The 27,086-nt window shown below is 52.1% G+C and overlaps 1 protein-coding gene across 2 annotated transcripts; it reads right to left on the bottom strand.

The window, feature by feature from the left end:
* Nucleotides 1-699: 699 nt before the first annotated feature.
* Nucleotides 700-25,200, bottom strand: SPSB1 (splA/ryanodine receptor domain and SOCS box containing 1). Of its 2 annotated transcripts, none has more exons than XM_056508303.1 (3): nucleotides 25,045-25,200; nucleotides 5,689-6,500; nucleotides 700-2,934 (listed from the first exon to the last, which is right to left on the bottom strand). In XM_056508303.1, exons 2-3 carry the CDS (start codon nucleotides 6,380-6,382, stop codon nucleotides 2,807-2,809), a joined length of 822 nt encoding a protein of 273 aa, XP_056364278.1. In that variant the 5' UTR covers nucleotides 6,383-6,500; nucleotides 25,045-25,200; the 3' UTR covers nucleotides 700-2,806. The 2 variants fall into 2 exon arrangements, with proteins under 2 accessions (XP_056364278.1, XP_056364280.1); XM_056508305.1 differs by lacking the exon at nucleotides 25,045-25,200 and adding an exon at nucleotides 10,559-11,007 and having other exon boundaries at nucleotides 2,302-2,934.
* Nucleotides 25,201-27,086: the final 1,886 nt, after the last annotated feature.

The raw sequence follows: 27,086 nt of genomic DNA, 5'->3' as shown, positions 1-27,086 counted from the left end.
GAGTTTTCTGCACCTCCTGCACCCTCCAGCCTTGGGCAGAAAGATGCACAAAATCAGAATTCACTGGAGTCCTGTGCAGCAAACCACAGCTGGCATTACTGAGTGTGCTGGATGCTGGAGCTCAGGATCTACAAACCCTCATCATAGCAATTTGGGCTTTTTTCCACATGTAAGAGACACCCAAAAGTTAAAAATAAAAATCTTGTCCTGCCTGGAGACAAGAGGCAAGAACCCCTTGCCTTTTTTTGAGCCCTCCCTCCCACTGGCCCTAGCAGGCAGCTCTCAGGCTGGAGTGAGCAGATTAAAAGATCTGGGTTCCTCACTGAACTTGGAGGCTGCAGGGAAGGCAGAGGTGTGTGCACAGGAGGAGGCCCTGGAGCCTCCATCACCAGGGACAGAAGCATCAGCACAGTGGGAGAGGCTGAGCCTCAGTGCTGTGCCAAACAGCTCAAACCCGAAATTCCACCAGGAACCCACAGCTGGACCAGCACAGGTCACATCCAGCTCCACACACTCAGGTGACCACCCCTCACCTTTCAGGTGCCAGCTCTAAATTGTTTTTTTTTCCAAGCAGAGATAAGGCCATGAGAGCCCTTGCTCTGCCTGTCTGGGCAGAATTCTTGGGAATAATCACTGCTCATGTAGAAACAGAGTACAAAGAAATCTGAGCATTCCATGCAAATAAAACCCATCACCAAGTAATATTTAATAAAGTTTATTAGGTTACTGAGTATTATCTACAGTCATAAAATAGAAAGAATTTTAAACTGTACAAAGTAATGTCCTGGTGAAGTGAGGAGAGATGGAAATGGGGGAGCACAAAGAGCACTGGAAGTAGGGAGAACACAGCTCCTTCCCTGCAGTTCTGGAAGACACTGGTTCAAGTTGAAGGCAACCAAGTAGGGCTCCACACACTGAATTTTGTGTCCCACCCTGCAACAGAAACTAGTACAAACCTCTACGGTGAAAAAAACCTCATATAATATTAGAATAAAAAAAGGGGCACATCACACCCCACCCAGTCTTGGCACCAACTCTGTGCTTTAAAAAATATACTATGCAAGTAGTTTATTTTCAAAAAGGTACCCTACAGCAGCTGTTTAAAACATGTTCTTATACATAAACCACAAATATATATATTAACATTTTCAACAACTAAACTCACTTGTACCTACACAAAACTGAAGGGATAACTCAAAAGCAAAAAAACAAACAAAAACAAAAAACAAAAAACAAACAAAAAAAAAAAAAAAAACAAAAAAAAACAAACAAACAAACAAAAACAAACAAAAAAACAAAAAAAAAACAAAAAAAAACAAAAAAAAACAAAACAAAACAAAACAAAAAAAAAAAAAAAAAAAAAACCAAAAAAACAAAAAAACAAAAAAAAAACACAAAACAAAACAAAAAAACCACCAAAAAACAAAAAACAAACAAACAAACAAAAAAAACCCAACAAAAAACCCAACAATCACACAAACATTTTTCAAGAAAAAAAACACAAAGAAATGTGCAAAATAACCCCAGAAAGGCAGCATAGTAACCTGTGGAGAGGTCAAGAGAGCAGCTCCTGCTGATAAAGGAGTGTCATCCTCTTTACTTGGCTACTGAGGATCTATTTGGGATGTGCTGATTGTGCCTGAATTGCTTGTCCTGGTTATTGCAGCTCTCTCCTGCTCCCAGCCCTGCAGAGGTTTCAGTTTCCTCTTGCTGTGCCTGAGATCACCCCTGGCCTCTTCAGTCCCCCCAGTCCCACCCTGCAGGAATCCCCTCCTGCAAGTGCAGCCACACTGTGCCCTCTCCTCTGAACAAGCTCCAGCCCAGCCCAGAGAACCATTCCTGCTGCAGCTCAGTGCAGATGGAGCTGCTTTGTGGCTGGGTTTGGATGGACTGAAGCAGCTTCTCCAAGGAGAATTCCCTGGCAGTGCCATTACAGGAACCTTTTCCTAAAGCCTCAGCAGGGACAGGGCAGAGCTTGGGGACAGCACCTGCAGCTGAGTGACAAAGATCCCACCCTGCTGCACACCTGGGTCCTGCCCTGTCCCACAGCACCAGGAATCCCAGGCACAAGCTGCAGGTCTCAGGCAGGAAGGAGCAAAACCAGCCCAGCCAAACCCAGCAGGAGGAGGCAGAGCAGAGGAGGAGCAGGAGAAGCAATGGGGAGAAACAAGAGAAGCCCCAGCACAGACACAGCCACCAGCAACACAACCACCTCCTCCAAATTAACAACTGTCCTGGTGCTGGAAGGGCTCTTGGTTTTGGTGTTTCAGGGCTTGGGCTTGTACTTGTTATTTTTTTGGGTTTGAAAAACTCATCAGTTAATTCTTTATGGTATTCCAGACTCCTTCCAACTCTGCTGGCCATCCTGAGCCTTTCCATTCTTAGGACCTGGTCTTAATATTTCTATTCCTAATGCCTCCTCTTTCCCCAAATTAGGCTTTTATTCTTACTTTTACTCTTCTGTTCTTCTTCTTATTATTTTATTATCATTCTCCTCTTTAGCTGGTACAGAAAAACCATTCCCTGAGCCCCTCAAACCCAGAGGAAGCAGCAGAGCCTTTCCCCAGGAGGAGCAGGGAAGCACAGAGCCTCTGTAAATGTTCCTTTTGTAAGTGTGCTGGGGCAGGGACTTCCCAGGAGCCCCGAGGAGCAGAGCACTGGGCTGTGACACAAGGAGTGCCTGAGACTGGCCAGGAAGGGTCCTGGAGCTGCAGCAGGGGCAGGATGCTCTGGCCAGGAGCTGTAGCAGAGGGAGAGCCCAGGGCAGCTCCATCCATGGTTCCAGCTGGGTCCTGCAGCTGCTGGGTCACTGGTAGAGCAGGTAACTCTTGAGGGAGGCTGGCAGGGGCAGCGAGGGGATCTCAGCCAGCCTGTCCTTGCCCAGGGCCAGCCTGACAGCGCGCCGGCACAGGTCCATCAGGGGCAGGGGCTCAGCTGGGGAGAGACACAGACAGAGAGAGATGAGCACAGCCCAGAGCAACACAGGGACACTACACTGCTGCTCCTGACCCCCAGCACACTCTGAGCAGCAGGAGTGAGCCCTGAGCCACCAGCAGCTCCAGCTCACCAAACACACCAGCACAGCACGAGCTCTCTGCAGGCGCTTTGAGCCACTCATGTGTGAATGAAACAACCCTGGAAGTTCCTCCTCTGCAATTCCATTCATAACAGTCAGAACACATCCTCTAGCTCGTGCCTCTTACTGCAGTACCCAGAAACTTCTGTAAGAGTCACTGAAATAAAGCACTACAGCAGCCAGAGCACCCTGTGCTCTGGGTACCCAGAAATTCCTGATTTCTCTCATTCAGGGGGCACCAGCTATCAACCCCTCATTTACACTGCTCAGCTCCCATGGAAACAAAGCCAACTGTCAAAGCTGCACCTTCCTGTTCCACTGTGGCACTCCCCTCTAGAGGAGCCCCTCCTGTCACAAACCCAGCAAGGATACAAGCCTTTGGCTATCTTTTTCTGCATCCTGTACTTAAAACCCTGAACAAGATAATACAAGTTTTTCAGGAATGGCACACGGGGCCCTTGGCTGCTGAGGAGTCACTCCCAACACAGAGGGGACTGAGGTCAAAGCCAGAGCTAAAACAGCTCAGGAAGATTCACATCAGCTCCTCACAGCCTCTGCTGAGCCTGACGAAGCTCACCTTGACACTGCTCAAGCCTGAGGGCTGATAGAAATCCCAGAGCAAACAGCTGGGTATCCTTTATTGCCTGAGCAATATCATCCTGCATATCCTTTATTGCCTTGGGGCTCCTGCACCACTGGAAATCTGCCTGTGCTGAGCACACACCCAACAGCACCACGGGCACAGAATGAGCTTGGCTGAGGAGCTGCAGCTTTCAGCAGCTCTGGTGGATGCCCACAGCTCCAGCTCCCACTGCTTCATGCCAAATTAACCCAACTGTTCCACAGCTTCCCAAGCCCCCCCCCTCTCCACACGTGCTGTGTGTCACAGCTGCACCCAGCCCGGCTCCTCACCCAGCCCAGGAGTTGTTCCTGACCCCTGCTGGCCCTCCAGGGACAGGTTCCTGCAGCAGACTGCAGCTCAGCTCTGGCTGTGACACTGCCAGAGGGGCCCATTACTGGCAGCACTCCCCTGGCACTTCCCAGTGCAGTTTATTCTTAAAGCACCGGGGCACAAACTCCCTGCATTCAAAGCCTGCCCCAGTTCTGCTGTGCTCAGAGACACTGCCCAGAGGCCTGACCTCCAGAGCCTCTAGGTATCCACAGAACAAACACTCAATTCCACTTCAGTGGCCTTAAAAGCAGAGGATCTTGCACAGAGATTAAGGTTTGTCCTCACCTAGCTGCACTGATAACCCAGCCTGACAGGAGACCAAGAGAGAAAGCACACTCACATCTGACCTCCTTCCATTCACAAGCTGCACAGGCACTGGACAGTGCTGCCATTGAGGGCTCACAAGTGTTAGAGCCAGACACCTTCTTTCTGTTGGTGCCAAAATAGCATCACTGCTGGCCTGGTGCCCACAGTTCACTCCTCAGCTCAGAGCACACCAACCAAACCCAGCCCTGGAGGTGGCCCTTGCCTTGCCGAGGGCAGCTCTGTGCCAGCAATTCCACAGACCTGCTGGCCTCGAGTGCAGCTCAGGCTTTGGCTTTGACCCTCCAGCAAAGCCTGGTTCCTGGAGCTGCTGGCATTCTTTAGCTGCTGTGGCAGAAGGAGCTGGGCTTTCTTTGGGTGAGAAAATGCCCTGCCAAGAGCTCTCTGTTTGCTCTTGCAGAGTTGAAGAGTATTTCCCAATAGCAGATTTTGGTCCTGCCCCTGTGCAAGGCTCTCCTGGCCACTCTGACAACTCAGATTTTCTGGTGCCAGCTTTGCTGCACTCAGGGTTTACCAGTGCTGGGTCAGCATTAGGACACCTCCAGCACAAACAGAAGAGCCCAACGTGCTACAGCCCTTGGGCAGACACTGTTCTGGAATGCAGGGGAAACTACTCTTCATACCAATACTGCCAAATTTATTTCACTAGCAACATAAATCCAGATTTTAATCCACTTCCTTCACCTCTCTCCTCCACCCTACCCAGAGGACTGAGTCACAGTCTGGCCCCATGGGAACTTCTGACTGTGAGAGATAACAGACTTTAGCACATTTGGACAGCCAAATTTATTACTAAGCTCAGCTAGAGATTGATATTCCTGTTAGTAAAGGGCCTGGCATGCAAGCTGGGCTGACTACAGGGTCCAGCCCCTGCTAGAAAGGAGAGGCAGGGAAGGGAGCTGCTCTTCTGAAAGATGAAGAACATTCCCATTTTCTTACATGGGAAAATCTGCCCTTATTCTTGCCTGCAAGGGATTTTAAGCATCCCTTCATTATCCATTTAAGGAAGGGGATTGTCTCAGACTGTTTTCTGTAAGAGACACCAGGATTACGGTGCCAGTAGTGCAACTGTCAGAGGGATGTTCCTGCTGCTCTCTGGTAGCAGCACAAGGTTCCCCATCTCCTGCTGGACAACTGGCACCACCTTCTCCCAGCAAAGCCCCTCCTCAAGCCCTGCCTGCTCCCTGCAGAGGTGTGCACTCAGACTTTGTGCATTTGCATGGAGGACTCAGAGCTGCACCCAGCAATCCCTCTGCTGGCACAAACCCTCTCAGGGAGAGGAAAGCCCTGCCAGGGTGGCCCAGCAGGGCAGTGCTGCAGCCCCAGCCCTACTCACGGTCCAGTCCGTTCAGGTAGCACATCCGGATCTCGCAGTGCCCCCACACGGCGCTCACCACCGGGTACAGCTTTTTGCCTTTGAGCCCCCGGAAGGCGACGCCCATGTACTGCCCGTCCACCACGAAGCTCAGCGTGCCATCGTCCATGTCCAGCACCACCAGGAAGGAGTCGGGCACCACGAACGTCTCGTCGGGCTCCAGGAAGGCGGGGTAGGTTTTGCTGGGCTGGTTCTTGCCGTCGTGGTAGAGCCTGTTGCGGCCCAGGTCCCAGCCCCAGGACTCGTGGTTGTTGCCCACGAGGGTGGTGTAGCCCACCGAGTGCAGGGGGGCCTGGGCCGTGGCCACCCCCACCACGGCGTGGGTGCCTCGCTGGCGCGCGGCCCAGGTGATCTGCCAGACGTGCAGCCCCCGCGTGTAGCCCACCTTGCCGCGGATGGCGTCGGTGCTCTGTGCCACCGGGTGCCGGTGGAACAGCAGCCGGTCGTCCTCCTTGACGAAGACGTTGAGCGAGCGATCCTCGTTGTTCCAGGAGTGCAGCAGCTGCACCTCGTAGGGCGCGGGCGGCATGTCCAGCAGCAGCTCCAGCCGCGTGGGCTTGCTGTAGTCCAGCCCCTGCAGCTCCTGCTTCAGGGGCCGGTACACCGGGTCCCTCATGTCCACGGTCTTGATCCCACCCGTGACCTTCTGACCCATGGTGCGCCCTGCTCCCTCCTCACAGCCTCATCGATCCACCGGCAGCCTCTGCTGTCGCTCAGCCATGCAGGAAAGGTTGCCAGGAGACTCTGTCAAGATGTGCACCACTCAGTATTGCCTAATGCATGGAAAGGAAAACAAGAGAGCAGTTAAACATTAGCACGTCCAGCCTTGTATGCCACATTCACAGGGCACAGCATTCATATGCTTATCCCAGCAACCTGTGCTCCCTTTCCAACAAGGAAGGGCTGCACACATCAGTGAGTTCCATTTCCAGCAAGGAAGGGGTGCACAGATCCCTGTGCTCCCATTTCCAGCACACAAGGGGTGCACAGATCCCTGTGCTCCCATTTCCAGGACACAAGGGGTGCACAGATCCCTGTGCTCCCATTCCCAGCAGCACAGATCAGCTGCCCATTGATGCAGGGCTGAGGAGATATTTCTCTTCAACTAAAGCTGTGCTGAGTACCTTGCAGGCCTGACAGCAAGTCCAGAAGAGCAGACAAAAGCTGCTGTGTCCAGCCTTGGGGGACACTCATCCCAGCAGCTCCTGGCCCCTCTGAACCCCTGCAGTCAGGGATAAACCTGCTGCCTTTGTCTCAAGTGAGCAGCTTCTCTTCTCCAAGAGGAAAAGAAAATCCCCAGTTTCAGTTACAGAGTCCAGGGGGAGGAGCAAGATCCTTCTCACAGTTTAGCAGTTTTCCTTCCAGATTGCAGAGAAACCTCTGAAAGGCTGAAGCCAGCTTGGCCAGGGATCCTTGCTCACTCTGTGCACCTCTCCTCCAGCACTGCATCCACTGAAATGTCTCTGCTCTCACTCAGCAACACAAACAACCCTCTGTCACACAGCTGCCAAACTGGGGGCAGCTATTAGGAGAATCAGAAGTGGGAGGGGTGCAAATGAGCTTTCTAAGAAAAAAAAGTGTTATTTTAACATTTCCTGAAGTGAGGCAATCATGCAGCGCTCCTGCCAGCTGCAGTCACAACACTTACTCACAACCAAGGACCTCATCTGGCATAGAAAACAGAGCATGAATCAGATCTGGTTTAAAAATAAGATCACTGGACATCAGCAAGGCTTCAGCTAGAAGGTGAACAGGGAAGGCTCACAAATGTTCTGGGTTAGGCATCAATTCAGCAACTTCCCTACAGGTTTTTACTGCCAGTCCAAGGTTTGCCATTGGAACAGGGAGCTAAATCCCAATTCTTAAGTAACTAAGAGACAAGACCACTTCTTTCCTTACCCACTTTTTTAAAAATCATGGATGGAGAGGAAAATGCCTGACATTCTTTAAAAGCCCCATCCCAATGCACAGGCTACAGTACAGCCATTTCAAACTATTCAGATGTTGGGCACTGAGCCAGAAGATGCCATTGAAATTGGCCCAAGCATGTTATCAGCTGCTGAGATGCCAAACACATCCTGGAAGGTAAATAAATACCATCCACAACATCAAAACAAATCCTGGGCTGTGTAAGCCAGCTGGAGAACAGATGGAAAGAAGGAGTGACAGCAAAAGCAGCTGAGGGAGGGCAGGCACTGGGTGCCAGGGCATCACCCTCTCACAGCTGATGATTTTAGCTGCTCATGGACCCACTGTGCCCATCACTCCCAGGCACAGCTCCCTGCTCTGCCAGCCCCAGGAGCAGCAGCATCTCCCACCAAGGCATCCCAGGGAGGAGCCAGAACAGACATTAGCTGAGCTGCCCAGGACAGGCACATTAATGCTGACCCAAAGCAGACATTTTTAAAAAGCTCCAGTGAGAGCTCAGGCTGGGACAAAGCCCATCAGCTTTATCTGCTGAGACAGAACCGTGGTGCTCTGCAGAAAGCACCAGGTGAACAGCAGGGTGAGCACCAGGGCACAGGGACAAAAGCTGTCAACAAGGGACAGGCAAGAAACACGTGGAAGTCCAGGCAAATCCAGCTGTTGGAATTCTGATTAGGATAAGGGAACAAAACATTGGCAGAGGGAGGAGAGGCAGAGATTTCCTGTGCAGTACATGTGAGAACAGCATTGGAAACAAGAACCCAAACAAAGCAGGCTGCAGCAGCACTGTGCAGAGCTCTCTGAAGCACAAAACACTCAGGAGAAGTGAGGGAATACAACTGTGCTCTTCATTAGCAAAACAATGCCTTGTTCAGTGTGGCTTTTTGCCTTTTGCCAACACAAAGTTCATCACATTTCTCTGGGGCTGCTGCTGCAGGAGGGAATGACCCCAGAGAGAACAGCAGGGACTCCTGGAGCCATGGGGCTCCCTGCCTGCTCTGCCCCAGCAGAATTCCCAACACAAGCACACTCATCACTTACACTGCTCAGGACTCCTGCCCAGGCAGGCTGCTAGCAGATAAAAGACAATGGCCAGAATAAAAAGAAAGGGGTGAAAAAAGATATAAGATTGAAACAAAGGGGTTGGTTAGGGTGAGAGCAGGTCGGGTACCAGCACCAAGATTGAAGTGCCACAGGGCTCCTGCAGTAATTCCTGCTCACAGCTGCTCCTGGCACCAGCCTGGGCTAGAGCTGAAGAGAGGCATCTGGCCCTGCAGTCAGGAACACAATTATGCCCTCATTTCTTAAAAGGAAAAGCACAAGACAATACAGGCACTTTCCTGCAGCAGGAGAGACAGAAAGGCTTCTCCTGGTGAATTAATGGATTAATGCCCTGGGCAGCTTGATATGAAACACATCCAGCCATAAACGAAAAGATGTGCTGGGGAATTAGCTGCTTCAAAACCTTTGAACTGCTACAGGTTTAAGTGCAAATGTAAACATTGAAAGTGCTTTTATTTATCTTATCAACAGCTCAGGCTTGCTGCAACTCTGCTCTGCTTTACCAACATGAGCTCATCCCTTGATGGTCACTCCTGCTCCCATGCCATTTTCAGTTCCATTGTTCACCTTCTGGGCTCAAAAACTGGGGTATCAAACTCCAAGGGTGTCTCAGAGAAAAGTGTTCACTGCTATTTTCAGTTAGAATTAGACCTCCCTTCCATTCAGGTGTTCAGAGCAAGCAGTCAGTTTGCCACACTAGAAGGAAATGCCAGGCTCCAGAACAACTGCTTGCAGCAAACAGATCAAGGCAGGAGACAGCAGAGACATTTAAATAGAAAGCAAAATCCTGCTGTTAGACAGGGAGAACACAGCTCTGCAAGTGAGACACTGCATGTGGCAGAGCAGAGCTGGTGTCCAGGAACTCACAGAGCATCAACAACAACACAACATGAAGGATCCTGAACTCCTTGATTCCTGATCCAGGAATTTACTTTGTTTACTTTATTTCTTCAAGTCAGTTTACTGTGGCTTTATCTCCTTCCCATCATATTCATTAGGTGTGCTTCTACAGATAAGAGGCCAAACCTTTGAACACCTCTCAGGCTCTGGGTGCTCTGCAGACAATGAATCAGAGCCCTGCCCTAGAGATTTCCAGCCTGGAACACACCTCAGAAGAAAAGCAGATATATAATATATACACTGCACATGGTCACTGACTTGCTTACAGCTTTAGAAGGTGAACTAAAGGATCCCACAAAGTACCAGTGAATGAGACTAAAAAACCCACTGAGGTTTGCTCATGTTTCCATGATTTCATAGAAAAGCACAAGGAAAACTTGGTTAATTTTCTTGGGCTGAATGTTCATCCTGCAAGCCAATAACCAGAGGAGCCACACAGTTCCCATTCTGCTGCTGGCAGGTAGAAATGTGCACAGCCAACATGTCAAAGCCCACAGATCCCCTTCAAAATGCTTTCCCTTCTGCAGAACTCCCACAGCAGGGATTCCTCTCCTCCCCTGCTGGAGCTGAGAAAGATTCCTCACACAGATATTCTGTGTAACCAAGCTAAAGCCAAGGTGGATCAGCAATGCTGCAGCACATCCCAGGTGGGGGGAAGAGGGAAGGACTCAGGTGGCTCTAAGAGCACCCAAACCCCAGCCCCAAAGAACAGGACACTCCACTTCCCCTGGGGACAATTCTGAGCATCAGGAACAGCAGGTGAGCTGCACTGGGTGTTTGTGCCTGCTGCAGAACCTGGGACAGGTGAGCTGGCACACCTGGGGACAACGGCAGGGCTGGCACACCTGGGCCAGCACTGGTGCAATCACACCAGCAGCTTTCTGGCCCCAGCTCCCTCCCCACCCACTGAACACAGATCAAACCCAGGGAAAGACAAACTCACCTGTGCTGCTGGAGCTCACCTGTGACCATGCACCAACAGCATGGTCAGAGCCAGTCTGGGAGTGCTGCAGCTCAGCAGGGATCAGGACTGGGCAGGCAACCCTGGCTGCATAGCAATGGGTTTGGCTGCCTTGCCCCACATGGAGGAGGTTGCCACAGGGGCAACTTGCTCAGCCCCACCTCCTGAGGAGCAGCAAGCTTGGCTCAGCAGGTTTGGCTGCTGGCAGAGCCTCTGCAGAAAGTGAAACTGCAGCCACAGATCACGAGAGGTTGGGCAATAAGGAGCTGAGAGAGGGGGCACTTGTCCCAGCAAAGAGCAGAGAGGAAAATGCCCAGCAGAGCAGGAGGCCCCTGAGAGTCACAGTGCTCCAGATGTGCAGGGAGAACATCTGGGCAGTGCTGGCCTGCCTGGACTGGAGGGTGACTCCAGTCCTGCTGAGCAAAAAGCCCCATCCATGCCCTGAGCAGCCCCAAGGGCTCTGCTGGCCCAGAACAGCTGGCACAGCTGGAAAGGCTCCTGCCAGGGCAGCAGGTCATTGCACTCACTGCCAGCACCCAAAACATGAGAAACAGCACAGCTCCCTCCCACTGCTCACTTGGCAGCATCCAACTGCTCCTGCTGAGGTTTCCTGGCTGGTTCTGCAATGCTGAAGGCAGCCTGCCCCTCCCACCCCATCCCTCCCAAAACACAGCACTGAGGTTACTCACAGCAGCACATCTGAGTCAATGAAAGCCTGAAGCAATAACCACCAAGCCACTTACTAGACACCAACTTAAGCAAATTTCCACTGTCCACCGACCCAGCCAGTTCCTGCTAACTACAATGCTGCATAATCTGGCAGAAAAGGATTCTAAGCAACAGGAGAGAGCTTAAGCTTACTTTGCAAAATATTTGCAATGATGGAAGCAACTCAGAAGGAGTTCCAGAAATTTGTGCCAGAGATCTTCTCTCCCATTGAAGGCAGGTCACAAACAGCAACTTTGGTTGCAGAGAAAAGGGATTTCTTTACATGAAAGAAGTGAACTCGGGCTGGTGTTCCTCACAGAGGAAGTCTGGTGGATGTTTCAAAGGTCATTAGGCTCCTTCCAGCTCTGCATAAGGCAACTTATGAATGCCAAGTGCATGTTAAAGCCCAGGCACAAATCAAGACTCTTTAAGCAGATTGCAGTAATTTCCCTGCAGAAATTATGTTCTTGGCATGAGGCACTGCTGGTCCAGCTTCCTATGGCCAGCCCACCCAGGTCAGGGCTCCCCAGCAGCTCTTGTGTCCCTTGTCCAAAACCACCCTGCCTTAGTTGTGTCCTGGCTGTTCTGAGGACAGCAGCAGCAGCATTAGGGAGGTTTAACCATTGCTGAGCCCAGACCTGTGCACTCCCAGCAGCACAACCCTGATGTGAGCATTTCCTTCCCACACTCACTCACAGTCTGTGGCCTCTGCAGGCCAAGCCAAGGAGCCTCTGGCTGGAAACACAAGTCATTTACTGGCACTGCAGCTCACACATGTTAACAAGACTTTAGCAACTTGCTCTTTTTTCAGCATGTTAGTTGTACATCAGGAATTTACTCTGAACACACAGACTTTTCAATCTCCATTTCTTTAGATGTGTCTGTAACCTGCTTGCAGACCCAGTGCTACATAAATGACATGAGCAGCAGGAAGAAAGGTGACAGGTAACCTCTGTTCACACAGCCAGAGGTTCACCTTCCTTTGTGCCTGTCCAGCCACCTTCAGCTGAGTCTCCCTTTGCTGTTGGGACTTTGCATGTGAACACAAGCCCTGCTTCCAGCAGCAGCCTCACAACCCTTCAATGCTGGGCCCTGCACTTGGCACATTGCAAACACAGCCCCCAGTTTTATAACCAAGCACTGGCCAAACTGCCAAGCTTGCCTCATGGCTTTCCCTCCAGCACTGCAGCCACTGACAGCTGCATTTAGAGAGGCATTTCCTCCACAATTAAGCCACCATGAATTTTAAACATTAAATGTTTACATCCAGAACTATCTGCATTAAAGAAGCCCACATAATTCACAATCAGCCACCCTCTTTCACAAGAGCTCCCTGCTTTTTGTTATTCCTCCACTGAATTTGCAGCCTACACTGCTCATTGTCCATCCCTCCTCTCTGTTTAAGTATCTGGATTCATTAGTTTTGTCTGATAATGAGGGGAGCAGTGGGTGAAAAGAACAAAGTTCGATGTTTCTATTTCTACCCGGAGTTTCCACTCCTTTATCAAAAGCACTTTTTTGGCTATGACTGCAAGATTGGGCAGCACCACCACCAACCCATCAGTTTTTGATAACAAGGCACTGCTCCCCCCTAAAAACAGTTCATGATTCACTCTGGTTTCTTGCTAGCAGCAGCCGCATTAAAAGCAATCCATGTTCTCAGCAGTCACCTGCCAGAATTCCCCTTCCCAGGTGACAGCAGAGCAAAGGGACTTTCTCAAACAGATGGCTTGAGAATGCCCACAGTGGGCTGAGGATTGCAATATCCTGTGTCAGGAGACACAGACCAAGCAGGATTCCTCCTCTCAGGTACTTGTAGCTGCAGATATTTTAATATTAAGGCTGTTCAGTTACTGTCTCTTCCTTTTTTCATGTAGGGATGTCACAAGCACTGCTAACAGTAAAGCAAAAACCCCCACAGCAGAGCTGCTGCCAAGCCCAGATTACTCAGCCTGTCACCCTCAAACACATTTATTGTGTCTGAAGCTTCAGCACATGTATTTACACCAAACACTTCTCTGCCACAGGGGAAGTTGTGCAAGTGTCTGGGACTGCTCATCACTACAGAAAAAGCATCCTTGAAATCCAGGCCATGGACTAGAAACAAATCACTCTTGGTCCATTGCAGCAGTGTCTGCTCCCCCCAGGCAGATTCTGCAGCACCAGGAGCTGATGCTGCTGTGATTCAGAGCCAGAGCAGCACATTCAGCAAAATCAGGGCCTCGTGCTGCACAACTGAAGCTTTGCTCCATCGCTGCTTCCCTGGCACTCAAATCTTGTTTTCTCTCAAACCCCCAAAAGCAGAGGCTGTACAACCTCTGGGCAGCCTGCTCCAAAGCTTGGCAAGCTTCATGGGGACAAAACTGCTCATCCTTGGGGTTATGCACCTTCCTCCCTGATCAAGTCATTCCAGTTTCTTAACCAGCCAGTTTCAGGTTAAATTTTCTGTTAATCCTCAGGTCAAATAAATCCTGAACAAGTGAATCCAACCCCTGTCAGTGCCTTCATACCACACAGCAAATTACTCCAAGCAACACAAACAGGGTTCAGTTCACATGTCTCACTGTCTTACCTTGGCACATGGAAAAACTCAGCATTCCTCTACAATATTTTCCCAGATCTCTTCATCCTGGGCTTCCCAAGTGTTGAAAAAAAAGGACTGAGGCTGCACCCTCCTGTAGGAAGACCCCAGTGGATCTTTCACACTTTAAACTACAGATTCAGGTCCTTCCTGCCCTGAGGTCTGTGGAGTCTGAGGGTGTCACCACTGAAGACAAAAACCTCACACGAGGAGACAGCTGAGTCACTGAGGAAGTGACTTTTTTCATTCTGTTCACTTAGCAAAGGGATGTTTTCAGAAGTCAACACCCTGCAGTGCATCCAAAGCAGGGCTCACCTCAGCTGTGACAGATTACTCAAGAACCCCAGAGCCTGTCAGATTCTGCAGTGCCTCCACAGGAAAAACACTCCCATGGTGTCCCTCAGGGAGTCTCCAAGTTCCAGCAGGAATTTCCCGACCCCTGCTCTGAAAGGGATTTTGGACCATGACCTGCACACAGATGTGCCTGTGCTGCATCTCACAGCTCTTGCAACGTGCTGAATGATGACAGCATCTCTTCCTCCATGCCCTGGCCACAGCCTAAGTTTAGGAATTCTCCATTCCCTAAAGTCACCTGGCCCACGAGCAAGGCTGTGGCTCAGCCTCATCCATCAGCTGTCCTCCCTGTGAGGACAGGCAGGTCCATCCTCCCCCTGGGAAGCACTGCAGTAACAGGGCTCCTCTTTTCAAATGGAAAAGATGACAGCCACAAGCTGGATGCTCACATGAACCTCGTGCTCAGCACAAGGCAGGAAGGAACAATTCAGCCTGGCTCAGGGACACAGAGAGCATCACTGCTGTGCTCTGCTCAGCCCTTCCTGCTGCTCTGCTGCACCTCTGACAGCTCCAGATGGAGGGAGAACAGCCTGCACCAACAACCTGTGCACAAACACTGTGCTGACACCTGGCACACACTGACACCAGTGCCTGCCACCTCCTTCCCCATGTGCAGCCCCATCCATACATCCCACCCCAAACCCAGCCCCATCCATACATCCCACCCCAAACCCAGCCCCATCCCCACCTCCCACCCCAAACCCAGCCCCTGATGCTCCCAGGTAAGGAGGGATCTGCATCTTCACTCAGAGCAAGCAGGGCTCAGGTGCTTCCCACTCTCAGATTTGTTTCCAAGGAACATGGAATTAACTCCAAGATAAAACCAGCAGTTTTATTATCAAAGTTAACTAGGCACTTTGCTTTGAAATACAGTTTCTTCCCCTGCATCAAAGGGCTGTTAATTTTAGTCTTGTAGGAAAAAAAAAAAGGAGGAGAAATGAAAGCAGCATCTGCTTGGAAGAGATGAATGCAAGATAAAAGGTGTCCATGACAGAAAGCTGGCAGCAGCCTCATGTTTTCTATTCAAGTTTAATCTGGGAACAACAACCACCCTTAAACATAACAAAAGCTGTGGAAAAACCCTTTCCAAATCCAACAACATAGCCAGAAGATGCAATTTCTCTTCTCCAGCTGCTGCAGCAGCCAGTTGAGGTGAAGAGCCCAGACAAATCCAAGCTTGCTCTACCAGGGTCACCCCAAACCTTGGCTCACTCAAACCCACAATGTCCTTGCTTCAGTTTCCAGCTCCTTCCTCCCTCCCCCAGCTCTGCAGAGTTTCCTGGAGGTCAGAAAAGAACCAGCCACACCATGGCAGGACAGGACAGGACATCTCCAGAGTGCCTGGGCAGGGATGGTTTGCACTGAGGCAGCAGAACAGGAGCAGCCCTGACATTTCCCCTGCCCCAGCCTGGGCTCTGCACAGCCTCCAGGAGCATCCCTGCCCTGCAAGAAGGGGAGCACAGATCCTCAGCCCTCCACTGAGGAGCAGGAGTGTGGAAAGCTGCTCCCTGGGACCTTTAAAGTGTCTGGAACCACCAAGCAGCCAGCACAGGGCACCCTGCCTGCCCAGCCCTCTAGGAAGATGTGCTGCTCCCCTCCCAGTGCCAGAGGCTGTGCAACTGCAACACTGCCCACAGGAGCAAAAACCCAAGGGAGGAGCTGGATGGAGCAGAGCAGTGCCCAGTTTGTCAGCACCCAGCAGAGCACCCCAGCAGCAGCTCAGCCAGGAGAGCCCCCATGTCCAGGAACACTCAGCAGGCAAGGAGGGATCACCCAGCAGCTCCCAAATGCTGAAGCAGGAGATATTCCTGGCAGACAGATTGCACAAGAGACAGCTCACACTGCCAGCTGTACTGGGACACACTCAGCTCCCAAAGCACAGCACGCTGCATTTCTGACTTGTCATTAGCCAAAAAAGTTTAATGACATGGTTGGACTGTGTGTTTAGCTATAATTGAGCTGGGACATCCCATAATTAGGAGGAGACACTGCACATCTGACTGGAGCTGGCAGTGAGTGCAGCCCCAGCGTGGAGCAAGTTCTGCTCTCACCACCACCTGAAAGGCTCCCTGGAAATGGCTGGGGTGCTTTGAGATAGGCAGGTGACCCAAAAACTTTAAATCATCCACCAAAAGGCTTCACAAAGCAGTTTTAAGAAACCTTTCTAGCTTGCCTGCCTAAAGTTCTATCTCTGTAAAAGCTCAAGACAAATCATATTTGAAAGTGCAGAGCACAGCAAAATGAAGAGATAAAAACACATTTCACAGACTGTGGCTGCAGGAATGCACGTGCTGCTTTCACAGGACATCTGCACTGGGTGGCCAGATATCCCAGAGCAACTTCTTCCTGGAAATAGCAGTTGTGGTAATACAGAACAAACATTTTTGCCAAAAAAATTGACCAAGACATGCACTGCAGCATTGCCCCTCAGCCTTACTGGGACACACAGAAATTCACTCCTAAGCAACAGCTCCACAAGCTTGAGCTCTGTAAATCAAGTGGTATTTGAAGTGGCTTCCTGAGCAGCTCCAGTGCCAGGACTCAGCTGCAGCTCCAGGCACAATCTCCTGCAGGGGAGGAAGGAATCAGCCCCTGCTCAGCTCTGAGCTCTGTTTGGTGGTGACAGGGAATGCTGAGGGGGTTTTCATCCCTCCCCTTTCCACCTTCCAAATGCTCTGACACCACCACAGAAGGCTGAGTAAGCAGGGCCTGAAGAACATGCATGTCCTTCCTTCTCCTCAGCAGACTAAACTGTGGCTTCCCCCTCTGAAACAAGAAAATTCCACACCTGTAATTATGCCAGCAGCTCTGCTGGGACTATCCAGCCTTTGCCATCTGGGTCCTTTCCACTGGAAAAGCTGTCAGTGTGAGACAGGAGGCAGTGCAGTGGTCAGGGATGGACACTCCTGAGCCCTTATCTCAGCACTGAGCAGCTGCTAGCACTTCCAGAGCTCAAAGGCAGGACAAAGCTGTACAGCCAACCTATCCTCCCTGCATACCACAGCCACCACAGGCCCTCAGAAGTCAACATGCCTTCCAAATAAGTGTTTAACATAAACATTTGTAGAGTCACTTAATTCCTGGTGAACCCAGCTATTTGATGTGGGCCACAGAAAGCTCCCATGACATCAATGGAAAGTTTCCAGTCAGAAAACCAGGCTTGAAGCTGATTAATAGAAGTTAAGAAACAGAGATGAAGAAGCCTTGTAGAAACACTCAAAAGATCTGTTCTTCAGCAAGATGCACTCAATATACTCAGGAGCAAGCAGAGAAGAGAAGCTGCCTTGCTTTTTTAGAGTTTAGAGATGAAGAATGGAAGAGATAAGCCAGTTATGCTGGCTGCTGCCTCCAGTGTGCAGGCTGCTGTCTTGTCTGAGGCTGCTCAGCCTCAAAACATGTTCAGCTGTTTCTTGGCTGCTGCTGAAGTTCTTATTCCTCCTTTCAATGAGGTTGGATGGCCTGGCCAAGACCTGCTGTGTGCAAACACCAGTTTGAAAGCAATGAAAAAGCCACTGGCAGCCACCCTCCAGTGCACCACAGCCTCCCAAACATGGGAGAGATGTAAACTGCTGGAACATCAAACAGCCACCACATCCAGCAGTCTTTGCCTCCACTAAAACCTCACACCAGGCTAAACTCATCTTGGGGTTTGATTCCTGCACTCAGCTCATTGCACTTTCATTCAGTGAAAGCATAAACTGAACCCCCCTGCTTATCTCACCAAGCCCTTGGAGATCCCAGCCCAGACTGGACAAACCTGGCTGTGGAGCTGCTCACCTGGAGAAATTCATCTAAGCACAGAAAACTGGACTCTGCTGTCAGAGTTGCAGGCAAGACAGGGCTCCAGGGAGGGACCTGCAAAGCCACCTTGTCCCTGCTGCCACCCTGCCACCTGCTGGGCCACCTGGGCCCCAGGACTGCCACTTGCCACCTCCCTGGCACCACGAGCCTGGCTCAGACACCATTTCTGTGACAGGCTCACTGTGTCCCCTTAGGTGTGCCAAAACAAGGTTTAAGAGCACATTGAACATCCTCCTGTTGAGGAGGAGATTCTATTTATGCCAATACCATCCCTGCCTTCTGCAGGGCTGTCCTGCACCTTGAAATGGAGATTGCCATGAGGCCAAGGATTCTTTCAGAACCAGTCTAGACTGAAGGTTGGTTGGTGTTTTTGCCAAGTTTGAAGACAGCCTAATCCAAATAACATAAGAGCACATGCCTCTGAGAAGTGCTGGTCATAACACCTTCCTCTCACCTGAATGACCATAAGCTAAAACCCCACTCCCTATCTTAAACACACAGGGGGATTTGCTTTCATTCCCAATACACAGCACATTGCTCCCAGTGCACCAAGAAATCTCTTCTAAAGCTCCAAGAGCCATTCAATTCCGATTTCTGACCAAAACTTGCAATTTTTCCCATTATATTTATCCCAGCAAACACAGTAGAGCAGAGGATAAGCCATGTACCTCATTTTGCCTGTTCCTAGGTGCATCCCAAAAGTCTTGCCACACCTCTGGCCTAAAGCTCAGCTGGGTCAGGGGCTGCTGCCACATCCCAGTGTGCAGCCAGTGGAAATTCTGCTGAACCCAGGGATTCTGTGCTGCCAGGTGGCTATGCCACAGCAGGAGGCTGAGCTGCTCTGCCTGGAAGGGACACCAGCATGCCCCAGGAACCACATCCCCACACCCAGGGGCAAAGATGGAAACACCTCTGAGCCACAGCCAAAGTCCTTTCTGCAGAAAACACAGCAGAAAGTCCTTAAAGAAGAAATACCTACACCAGGTGTGCATTCAGGTACACCCAGCAGCATGGATCTCCCTCCAAAAGAGAAACTCAGCCCAGCAGCAGACTTGTAACTCAGACTGAAATCCTTGCAGACAAACATCTGGAGGTCTCTGCCCTGCTGGAGTGGCATAGCACAGCTCTGGAGAGCACAATCCCAGCCTCCCTGCAGATGTGGCACTGCTCCTTCCAGGTAAAGTCCTCAGGTGTCCCCTCCCAGGGGAGGTGCTGACACACAGAGCTGTGCCTCTTGCAAAGCCAGTTCTGTGTCACACCAGGCTCCATCACATTGCCCAGACAAAAGATTTCACGTTATTGCTCCTCACTCCAGGAGTGCAGATCTGGACCTGTGTGGGCACAGCCTCAACAGAACATCTGCAGCCACCCTGTGCACATCTGTGCACCCCCTGCCAGCCAGGGACACCAGGACAGTCACACTGACACATGCCAGTGACACAGGGAAGATGAGCTGAGTGAACACCCAGGAAAGCTCTCCATTCCTTCCAAAGCTGCTCCCTGACACAGCTACAAAAATTCAACTATTAACAGCTTGCTGGTTCTTGAGTGGATCACCTGAGTGCCAATTAACTAAGGCAGCTATCAAGAAATGGCAGTATCCAATGCCCAGGATGGACCTCAGTCACTGATATATTAAAACACATAAGATACACAGCTTGCCCTTTCTTCTCCCCATCTCACCCTCCAGCCAAACCCAAAAGCACATTATGGTGCTGGTCTGTCTCCACTCCCCAGATTCTCACCATCACCCAAGCTCACAGGCACTTCACAGCAGATCACTGCCCCTTTTTTTACTTCTGCACTGCAGCTGTACCTTGGCAGGCCAAGTGCCACATTCCTAACCTCACAGCAATATCCTGCTGGAATTGGGGCCATGTGTGCAGCCCTGCTGCCCTTCTGCTCCCAGGCTGAGCCTGGGCTGGGCTGCCAGGGGCTGGGAGATGGAAGAGCCTGAACCTGCACCAGGGGCTGAAACCAGGCTCAGTTCTGATCCTTGTGAACTGGGCTGAAACCAGGCTCAGTTCTGATCCTTGTGAACTGGGCTGAAACCACTCTGCTGCCCATCTGATCCTCACTGCAAGAGGGGAACACAGCACTTAGGAAGGCTGAGGGACAGAGAGGAAAGTGATCACAGCAGTGACACTGGGGGGACACTAGGACAGGGAGCAGTGACACCGTGGGGACACCAGGACAGGGAGCCAGTGCTCAGAGCCCCAGCACAGGGGTGACAGACACTCGTGCCCATCCCACAAGCCCAGAACAGAAACCCCAAGCACTCCAGCCCTGCCCACAGGCACCCAGCCAGGTACTTTCTGGATCCCACAGGCTCTTCTCAGCACAAGGGCCAGCAGGTTTATTCTGCAGCTGTTGGAGTTTACAGGAACTGGGACACAGACACGAACCCTCCCAGTTCAGCTCATTTCTCACCAGTTTTGAGTGTTCCTTTACATGGGCACCTCTTGAACCTCCCAGTCCCAGATGCATGACTGCCCTGGGATTAGTGAGGAACAGAGCAGCCTCTCCCTCACTGTCCAGTGACTGGTTTAGCCTTAAAACAGCACAGGGTGCTGAAGATCAAGTGATACTGGGTGACCTGTCCATGCAGAGCACAAGCCCACCCACCCTCACACCCAGTGTCCCCAGAGCTCAGCAGCAGAGACACTGTGTGCAAACATCTCCAGAGCCTTTATTCTCTTCTGGCTGAGCAGCAATGCTGCTCTCCTGCAGCACAGAGCTGGGGCTGAAGCACCAGCCAGCAATGAATAAAGGAAAGAACCACGCTTTGGCAAACTCCAGTGCCTACCACAAACCTCCACATGCTATAGCTGGGGTGCAGGCATTTTTCACATCTCTGCATTAAGTAGATTTTGATTTACAAGAGGCCATTCAAACCAGAATTTATCCACAGTGAAGTTTGCAGAAGTTTAAACCAAGAATTTCTAAACATCTGAGACCAATGCAGCCTTCTTGTGTAGAGAACAGCTTGGCCTTACCCCTTGCTTGCTTTTCTTGGCTGTTTACCATCTGTGGCTCACGTTCTTCAGAACCAAGTTGTTTCTGCAGTTTTTGTGCAACTGAGTGCCTTTGTACATTTATGGTGTCAAGGCCCCATCTGGGATCTCCTCAGGACAGATTCCTGACTTGATAACATACCAGCTCTCCAAAGAAAGCAGTTTGAAGCTAACATCCACACAGCTGCTCTGACTTAGAGGCTTCATCAAATTCCCCTTCCAGGCTAAAAGAAAAAGCCCATGTTTGGTAACTCCATTGGACATTACCACCTTCTGCCCCAGAGCCTCAGTTCCTCTCACTCTGGTATAGGGCAGATGGTGGTCAAGGCTTTTTGTTTAAGTAAAAAGCATTCTCCTTAAAGAGAAAGCTTTGTCAGAGGACAAAGAAATGTGCCACTTTCTCCTCCCAGGGGAAGTTTCACCGTTATACAGCAGCACCACTGCTTCAGTTGGAAGTCTGTCTTCCCATGTTCTAGAATAAAAAAAAACCCTCACAGAGCACTGAGACAAGGAAATATCAGTGGACAAGATTCTCCAGCACTAAGGAAGAAAGCTAAGACGAAGATATGTGCTTATTCCTCTGTTAAATGAGAAAAAGATGCTGATCAAAAAACTCTGAAACTGCCCTTCAATGCTGCAGAAGAACACATAAAACCAGAAGGGAGGATGATGAGGATCTTCCTCATGAATGGAGCACTGGCACATCAATGCCCTGCCAAAGCCCAGCTCCTCACCGTGGCACTGTGCACAGGTAGAAAACATTTCCCACCTTTTCCACCCCAGTGCCTGAATGAGGCACATGGCAGAGCCCATGAAATAAAACCTGGTATTAGCATCCACACCAGCTGCACTTACCAGACATTAACTCTGAAGCACTGACTTTGTTCCCTGCCTTTGGGAAGGCAGCAGGGCCACACACCAGCAGCTGAGGAGGGACCAGCCCTGCACTCATCCCTCCAAACCTCTCACCCTGGGGCACACAGACATGCCAGGTGCCACAAGCACCAGCTGGCCTAAAGCTCTGAAGGCCAGGACAGAGTGACAAGAGCTGTCCCCAGCAGCCAGCACCAGCACTCCCATCTGCTCATCCCTGTGCTCCAGAGCTCAGGGACATCATCCCTCCCTCTCCTCCTTCCAAAGAAAGGGCTCTGCAAGGGCAGCCTGCAGCACCCAGACAGCTGCCCCCCATTTCAGGGAGAGCAGGACTTTATTCATGGTGCTGAGCTCTGCCTTCAGTGCTGCACCTCCACACAGCATCCAGCCCACACCACACCAATTTTACCACGGAAATTCCTTTTGTATCTCCTTCCCTCAAACACCTCAGAGTTCAGGCAGCTCATGCCACCCCAGAGCTACAGATAAAAGCAGTTCCTGTAGCCAATTAACACCCAGAATAAGGATTTTTCTTTTTGCTGTAAAAACCACTTAGTCTGCAAGAGAATTTTCTGACCAATGCCACAGACCAATTTACTTTATCCCAGGAGTTTCCAAAGCATTACCATTAAGGGCAGAGCAGCACAGAGTTAAAAGGGAATGGATGTTTTAGTAGTCCCTGGGAAAACACAGCTAACAGTGGCACATTTTCCCCACCATGTGCTTGGAAACTATTATTTTTTAGCTGTATTTTCTCACACTCAGCAGAGACTATTTGGCCATTACCTGTAGCACATATTCCATCTTTGTTAAGGACAATTGCACTCTTGTCCCAGCAATTATTAATGGAAACAGAGGCAGCTGTAGCAGTTACTCACATGGACTAAGTCAAGGGAAGATTTCTTTGTTTTCCAGAGCAGTGCACTCACTGGAAGTGAGTCAACACCTTGACATGAGCTCATTCTGCAAAGGCCACCAGCAAAGGAACCCAGTGACTGCAGTCTGGTACCAGACACTTACTCACTTTTATTCTGCAGGCATCACACAGCTTTGTCTGAAAGCAGCTGGTGTCTGACCCCTGCCTTGGCAGGGTATGAGCTCCATCATACACCTGGAAACACAGAGGAGCAGGGCAGCAGCTCCACAGGCAGGCACAGACACCAGCTTTGGGAAACCCAGAGCTCCAGCAGGTGCAGTCAGCTGTTCCTCCACTGCTGCACAAGACTCCTGCCACAGGACATGAGAAGCTCAGCCCAGCTGAAATCCTCTCCCTGGTCCTCCCTGCCAGCCCCAGGGAATCCTCACCCCTTGTCAACACAAGCCCTGGGTGGCTCCAGGCTCAGGAAGTACAAGAATACTAAAACCCCAAATTACACCCACCACTTGCATTGGCCTCTCAGAGCCAGCCCATCAGGTGCCAATTCCAATGAATGCAGAGACATCAGCCACAAAATCTAACCAAGACACAAACCCCAGAGAGCTACAGAACATACTCCATTCCACATCTTATGTTCTTCAAAAACTACATTATGACTTGGAATATAATCTGTCAGCACTATCTACACTCAGTCACAAACCCTGGCACAGTGTCCTCGCTGGCTCATTAGCTACAGATTTTAAATTCCAGGAACTTAATGAATTCTTAATTAGCCCTCACAAGAGATGCAGACCTTGCAGACTGCTTTCACTTTTTCTGAGGGAAGAAAATAAGGTTCAGGAAAAAAAGCAACCCAGATACAGGAGAGCAAGAGGCAGAGGCCAATCCCCACATCCAGCAGCAGTGACTGCCCACAAACACAGCAGCATCAGCTGTGTTCCTGGAACACAAGCCACGCCTCAGAAGTATCCAGCAAGAGTTTACAAACAAAGCTCCAATCATCACAGTGCACTTCAGGAAGCTCCAGAGCAGAGAGAGGCTGCAGAGGCTGCTGCTGATGCACTGCAGCAAGCCAGGATCCCCTGAGGAACACACTGCTGCACTTCACCCCTGCCTTTACAGGGGAGAGAGGAGTCAACTGCTGCTTTATGCATCCATCAGCAGCACTAGTGCGAGCTGGGCAGGACCAGGGCAGCTCAGGGAAGATACTCCTCCACCTCGGTGCTTCCCAGCACTGCCATTCCCTTTGCAAACAGCAGCACGGCTCCATCGCATTCCCAGCTGTTCCTTTATTCCCTCACCACTGAAACACCCTCAGAGCCTCTCTGCCCATCCTGCAGCCAGACCACTCTCACTGTAGGGCACTGGAGGCTCTGCACAGCTTGCTCCTTACACCAGCAAGCCTGAGCTGTCTGTCTGTGCTACTTACTGAGCTTTGCAAGGCTGCAGCTGCTGTAGAAATCAGATGTTACAGGGGTGGGAAAGACACAGATTACTCCTGGGACAAAAGGTTCATTGAGCCATCCTGCATTGCTATCATGGGAAAAAAAAAAAAAAAAAAAAGTGATCTTTCTCCAAGAGCAACTCCCATTTTTACAATCGTTTTGTAAACTTCCTTATCTTGAGGCACGGCTCAGACAGTTCACAGTTTTTGAATCAGGCATGGCCAGCAGCAGCCACCAGGCACCCCGGCTGCTCACTCCAGCCAGGGAATAAGGACAAAACACGGCACAGTCCAGCAGGAGGCTGCAGCAAGGCTGACCTTATAACAACAGCCTGGGCTCTCCAGATAGAGGATTATGTAAGTCCCCGTTGTATTGGCAGAGGTTTATGTAGTAAGGACAGAGACACGGCAGCCAGACCTTGTAAGGTGCGCTGCGGAGTCCACGGCGGTAACCACGTACCTGGACAGAGCCGGAGGGATCCCCGGGAACCACGGACCCGAACCGAGAGCCGGAGGGATCCCCGGGAACCACGGACCCGAACCGAGAGCCCCGAGCCGCATCGATCCGCACCGGGCATCGCTCGGCCCCGCAGCCGGGCCTGCAGCCGCCTCTGCCGCGGCATCCCCGGCGCGGCTGCGGAGCCCCATCACCCCAATATCCCCATCACCCCAATATCCCACCATCCCCATCCCGGGCACCGGGAGTCGCCGCAGGCTGCGCTCGGCCTCGCCCCGGCCCCGCCGCCGGCCCTGCCCGGCGCAGCAGCCGCTCCCTCCCGCGGGCACCGAGAGGCCGCGGAGCCGCCCCGCTCCTACCGTGCCCGGGCTGCCGTCCGGACCATGGCCCGAGCCGAGCCGAGCCGTGCCGTGCCGTGCCCGGGCAGGCCGAGCCCCGCGCCCGCTGCTCCCGGCGCACCCAGCGGGGCCGGGCCGGCATCACATGGCCCAAATAGCGCCCGGCCCGGCCCCGCTCCGCCCCCGGCCCGGCCCCGCTCCGCCCCCGGCACGGCCCCGCTCCATCCCCGGCAAGGCCCGGGGCGCGGCGCTCCGCCCGGGCAGCGCCGGCGGCGGGCGGGGCCGGGAACGGGGCTGGGAATGGAGCGGGGCTGGACCGGGAGAGGGGCCGGGAACGGAGCGAGGCCGGGAGATGAAGCAGGGCCGGCGTCCGGCAGGGAGCAATGGAATGGGGCTGGGGCCGGGAGCGGAGCAGAACCGGGACAGGGAGCGGGACCGGGGCCGGGAATGGAGCGGGACCGGACCGGGAATGGAGCGGGGCTGGGGACGGGAGCGGAGCAGAACCGGGCAGGGAGCGGGGCAGGACCGGGAATGGAGCGGGGCCGGGGCCGGGGCGCTGCCGCGGGCGGGGGTCGCGCATCGCGGGGAGCAGCGGCAGCCCCGGAGCCGCAGTCCCCGCGCCCATCCCCGCCCGTTTCTGGCTGAAATCCCGGCTGCTTTGGTGCTGTTGTGCCGCGCTCGCTCCAGCAGCGGCTGCGAATAGCGGCGAGTCCCGCGTGGCATCCTCGGGTGCGCACATCCACGCGGTTCCGCATTTCTTACAGAAAAGGGATCGGACGCGGGAAGGGGCTGCCCGGGCGGTGCAGAGTCTCCGTGCCCGGAGGTGTTTCAGGGATGCCAGCCCTGGGACTTCGTGCCGTGCTCCCGTTGGCGTGGTGGTGGTGTGTCACAGAACGGACTCGGTGATCTCAGAGGTCTTTTCCAATCTAACTGATCTAAGTGATTTGTTTCAACCACTCCTGGGAATGTCTCTTTGCTTTTTAAAGACTCATTTGTTTAGCGAAATAAACCAGGGAAGTACATTTCTGTTCGCTTCAGTCCTCATTCAAAAAACACTTCGCACAAATCTGACCCGGCAGTGTCCCCTTGAGGTAATTAATTTTTCAGTGTTTGCAGACAAAGAGACTCGCTTGCAGCAATACTGTTAAAACTGTAAACCCGTGGATTGTCATAAATCCAGCGAGCCCTATTGCATGGGATACATCCAAGGACCACCTAGGAGCTGCAGGAAGTGTGTGAGTGATTCAGGAGGTGGCAGCCTGCCACCTGAGTCAGTGTGGAATGAATGCCCCTGCACGCTGCTGCAGTTACTGGTTTTTTGGGAATTGGACATTAGCATGGTCTTGACATTTCTCATCACTGATGGTCTTGGGGCACATGTGAAAAAAGAGCTCAGTTAATTCACGTGTCCTTATGTCTTTGCGGGCTGGGCTGGGCTGGTCTCTGAAAGCTCCTCCGGCAGCACAGGGCCGGGAAAAGCAGCACGGGCGAGCAGCACCCTCTGCTGCTGGCAGAGCTGCGTCCGGAGCGGCTCCGGGCCCCAGAGAGGAGCCGAGCAAAGGAGCCCGCAGGGATGCAGGCACAGCTCTGCATTGCTGCAGCACCCCTGCCAGCTCTGCATTGCTGCAGCACCCATGGCAGTTCGGCATTGCTGCAGCACCCCTGCAGCTCTGCATTGCTGCAGCACCCATGGCAGCTCTGCACTGCTGCAGCACCCATGGCAGCTCTGCACTGCTGCAGCACCACTGCCAGCTCTGCACTGCTGCAGCACCCATGGCAGCTCTGCATTGTTGCAGCACCCCTGCCAGCTCTGCATTGCTGCGGCACCACTGCCAGCTCTGCATTGCTGCAGCACCCCTGCCAGCTCTGCACTGCTGCAGCACCACTGCCAGCTCTGCACTGCTGCAGCACCCATGGCAGCTCTGCATTGTTGCAGCACCCCTGCCAGCTCTGCATTGCTGCGGCACCACTGCCAGTCCTGCATTGCTGCAGCACCCCTGCCAGCTCTGCACTGCTGCAGCACCACTGCCAGCTCTGCACTGCTGCAGCACCCATGGCAGCTC

The sequence above is a fragment of the Oenanthe melanoleuca genome, chromosome 21, assembly GCF_029582105.1.
Source record: "Oenanthe melanoleuca isolate GR-GAL-2019-014 chromosome 21, OMel1.0, whole genome shotgun sequence".
Taxonomy (NCBI): Eukaryota; Metazoa; Chordata; class Aves; order Passeriformes; family Muscicapidae; genus Oenanthe; species Oenanthe melanoleuca.
This window is presented reverse-complemented; position numbering and strand designations above follow the sequence as displayed.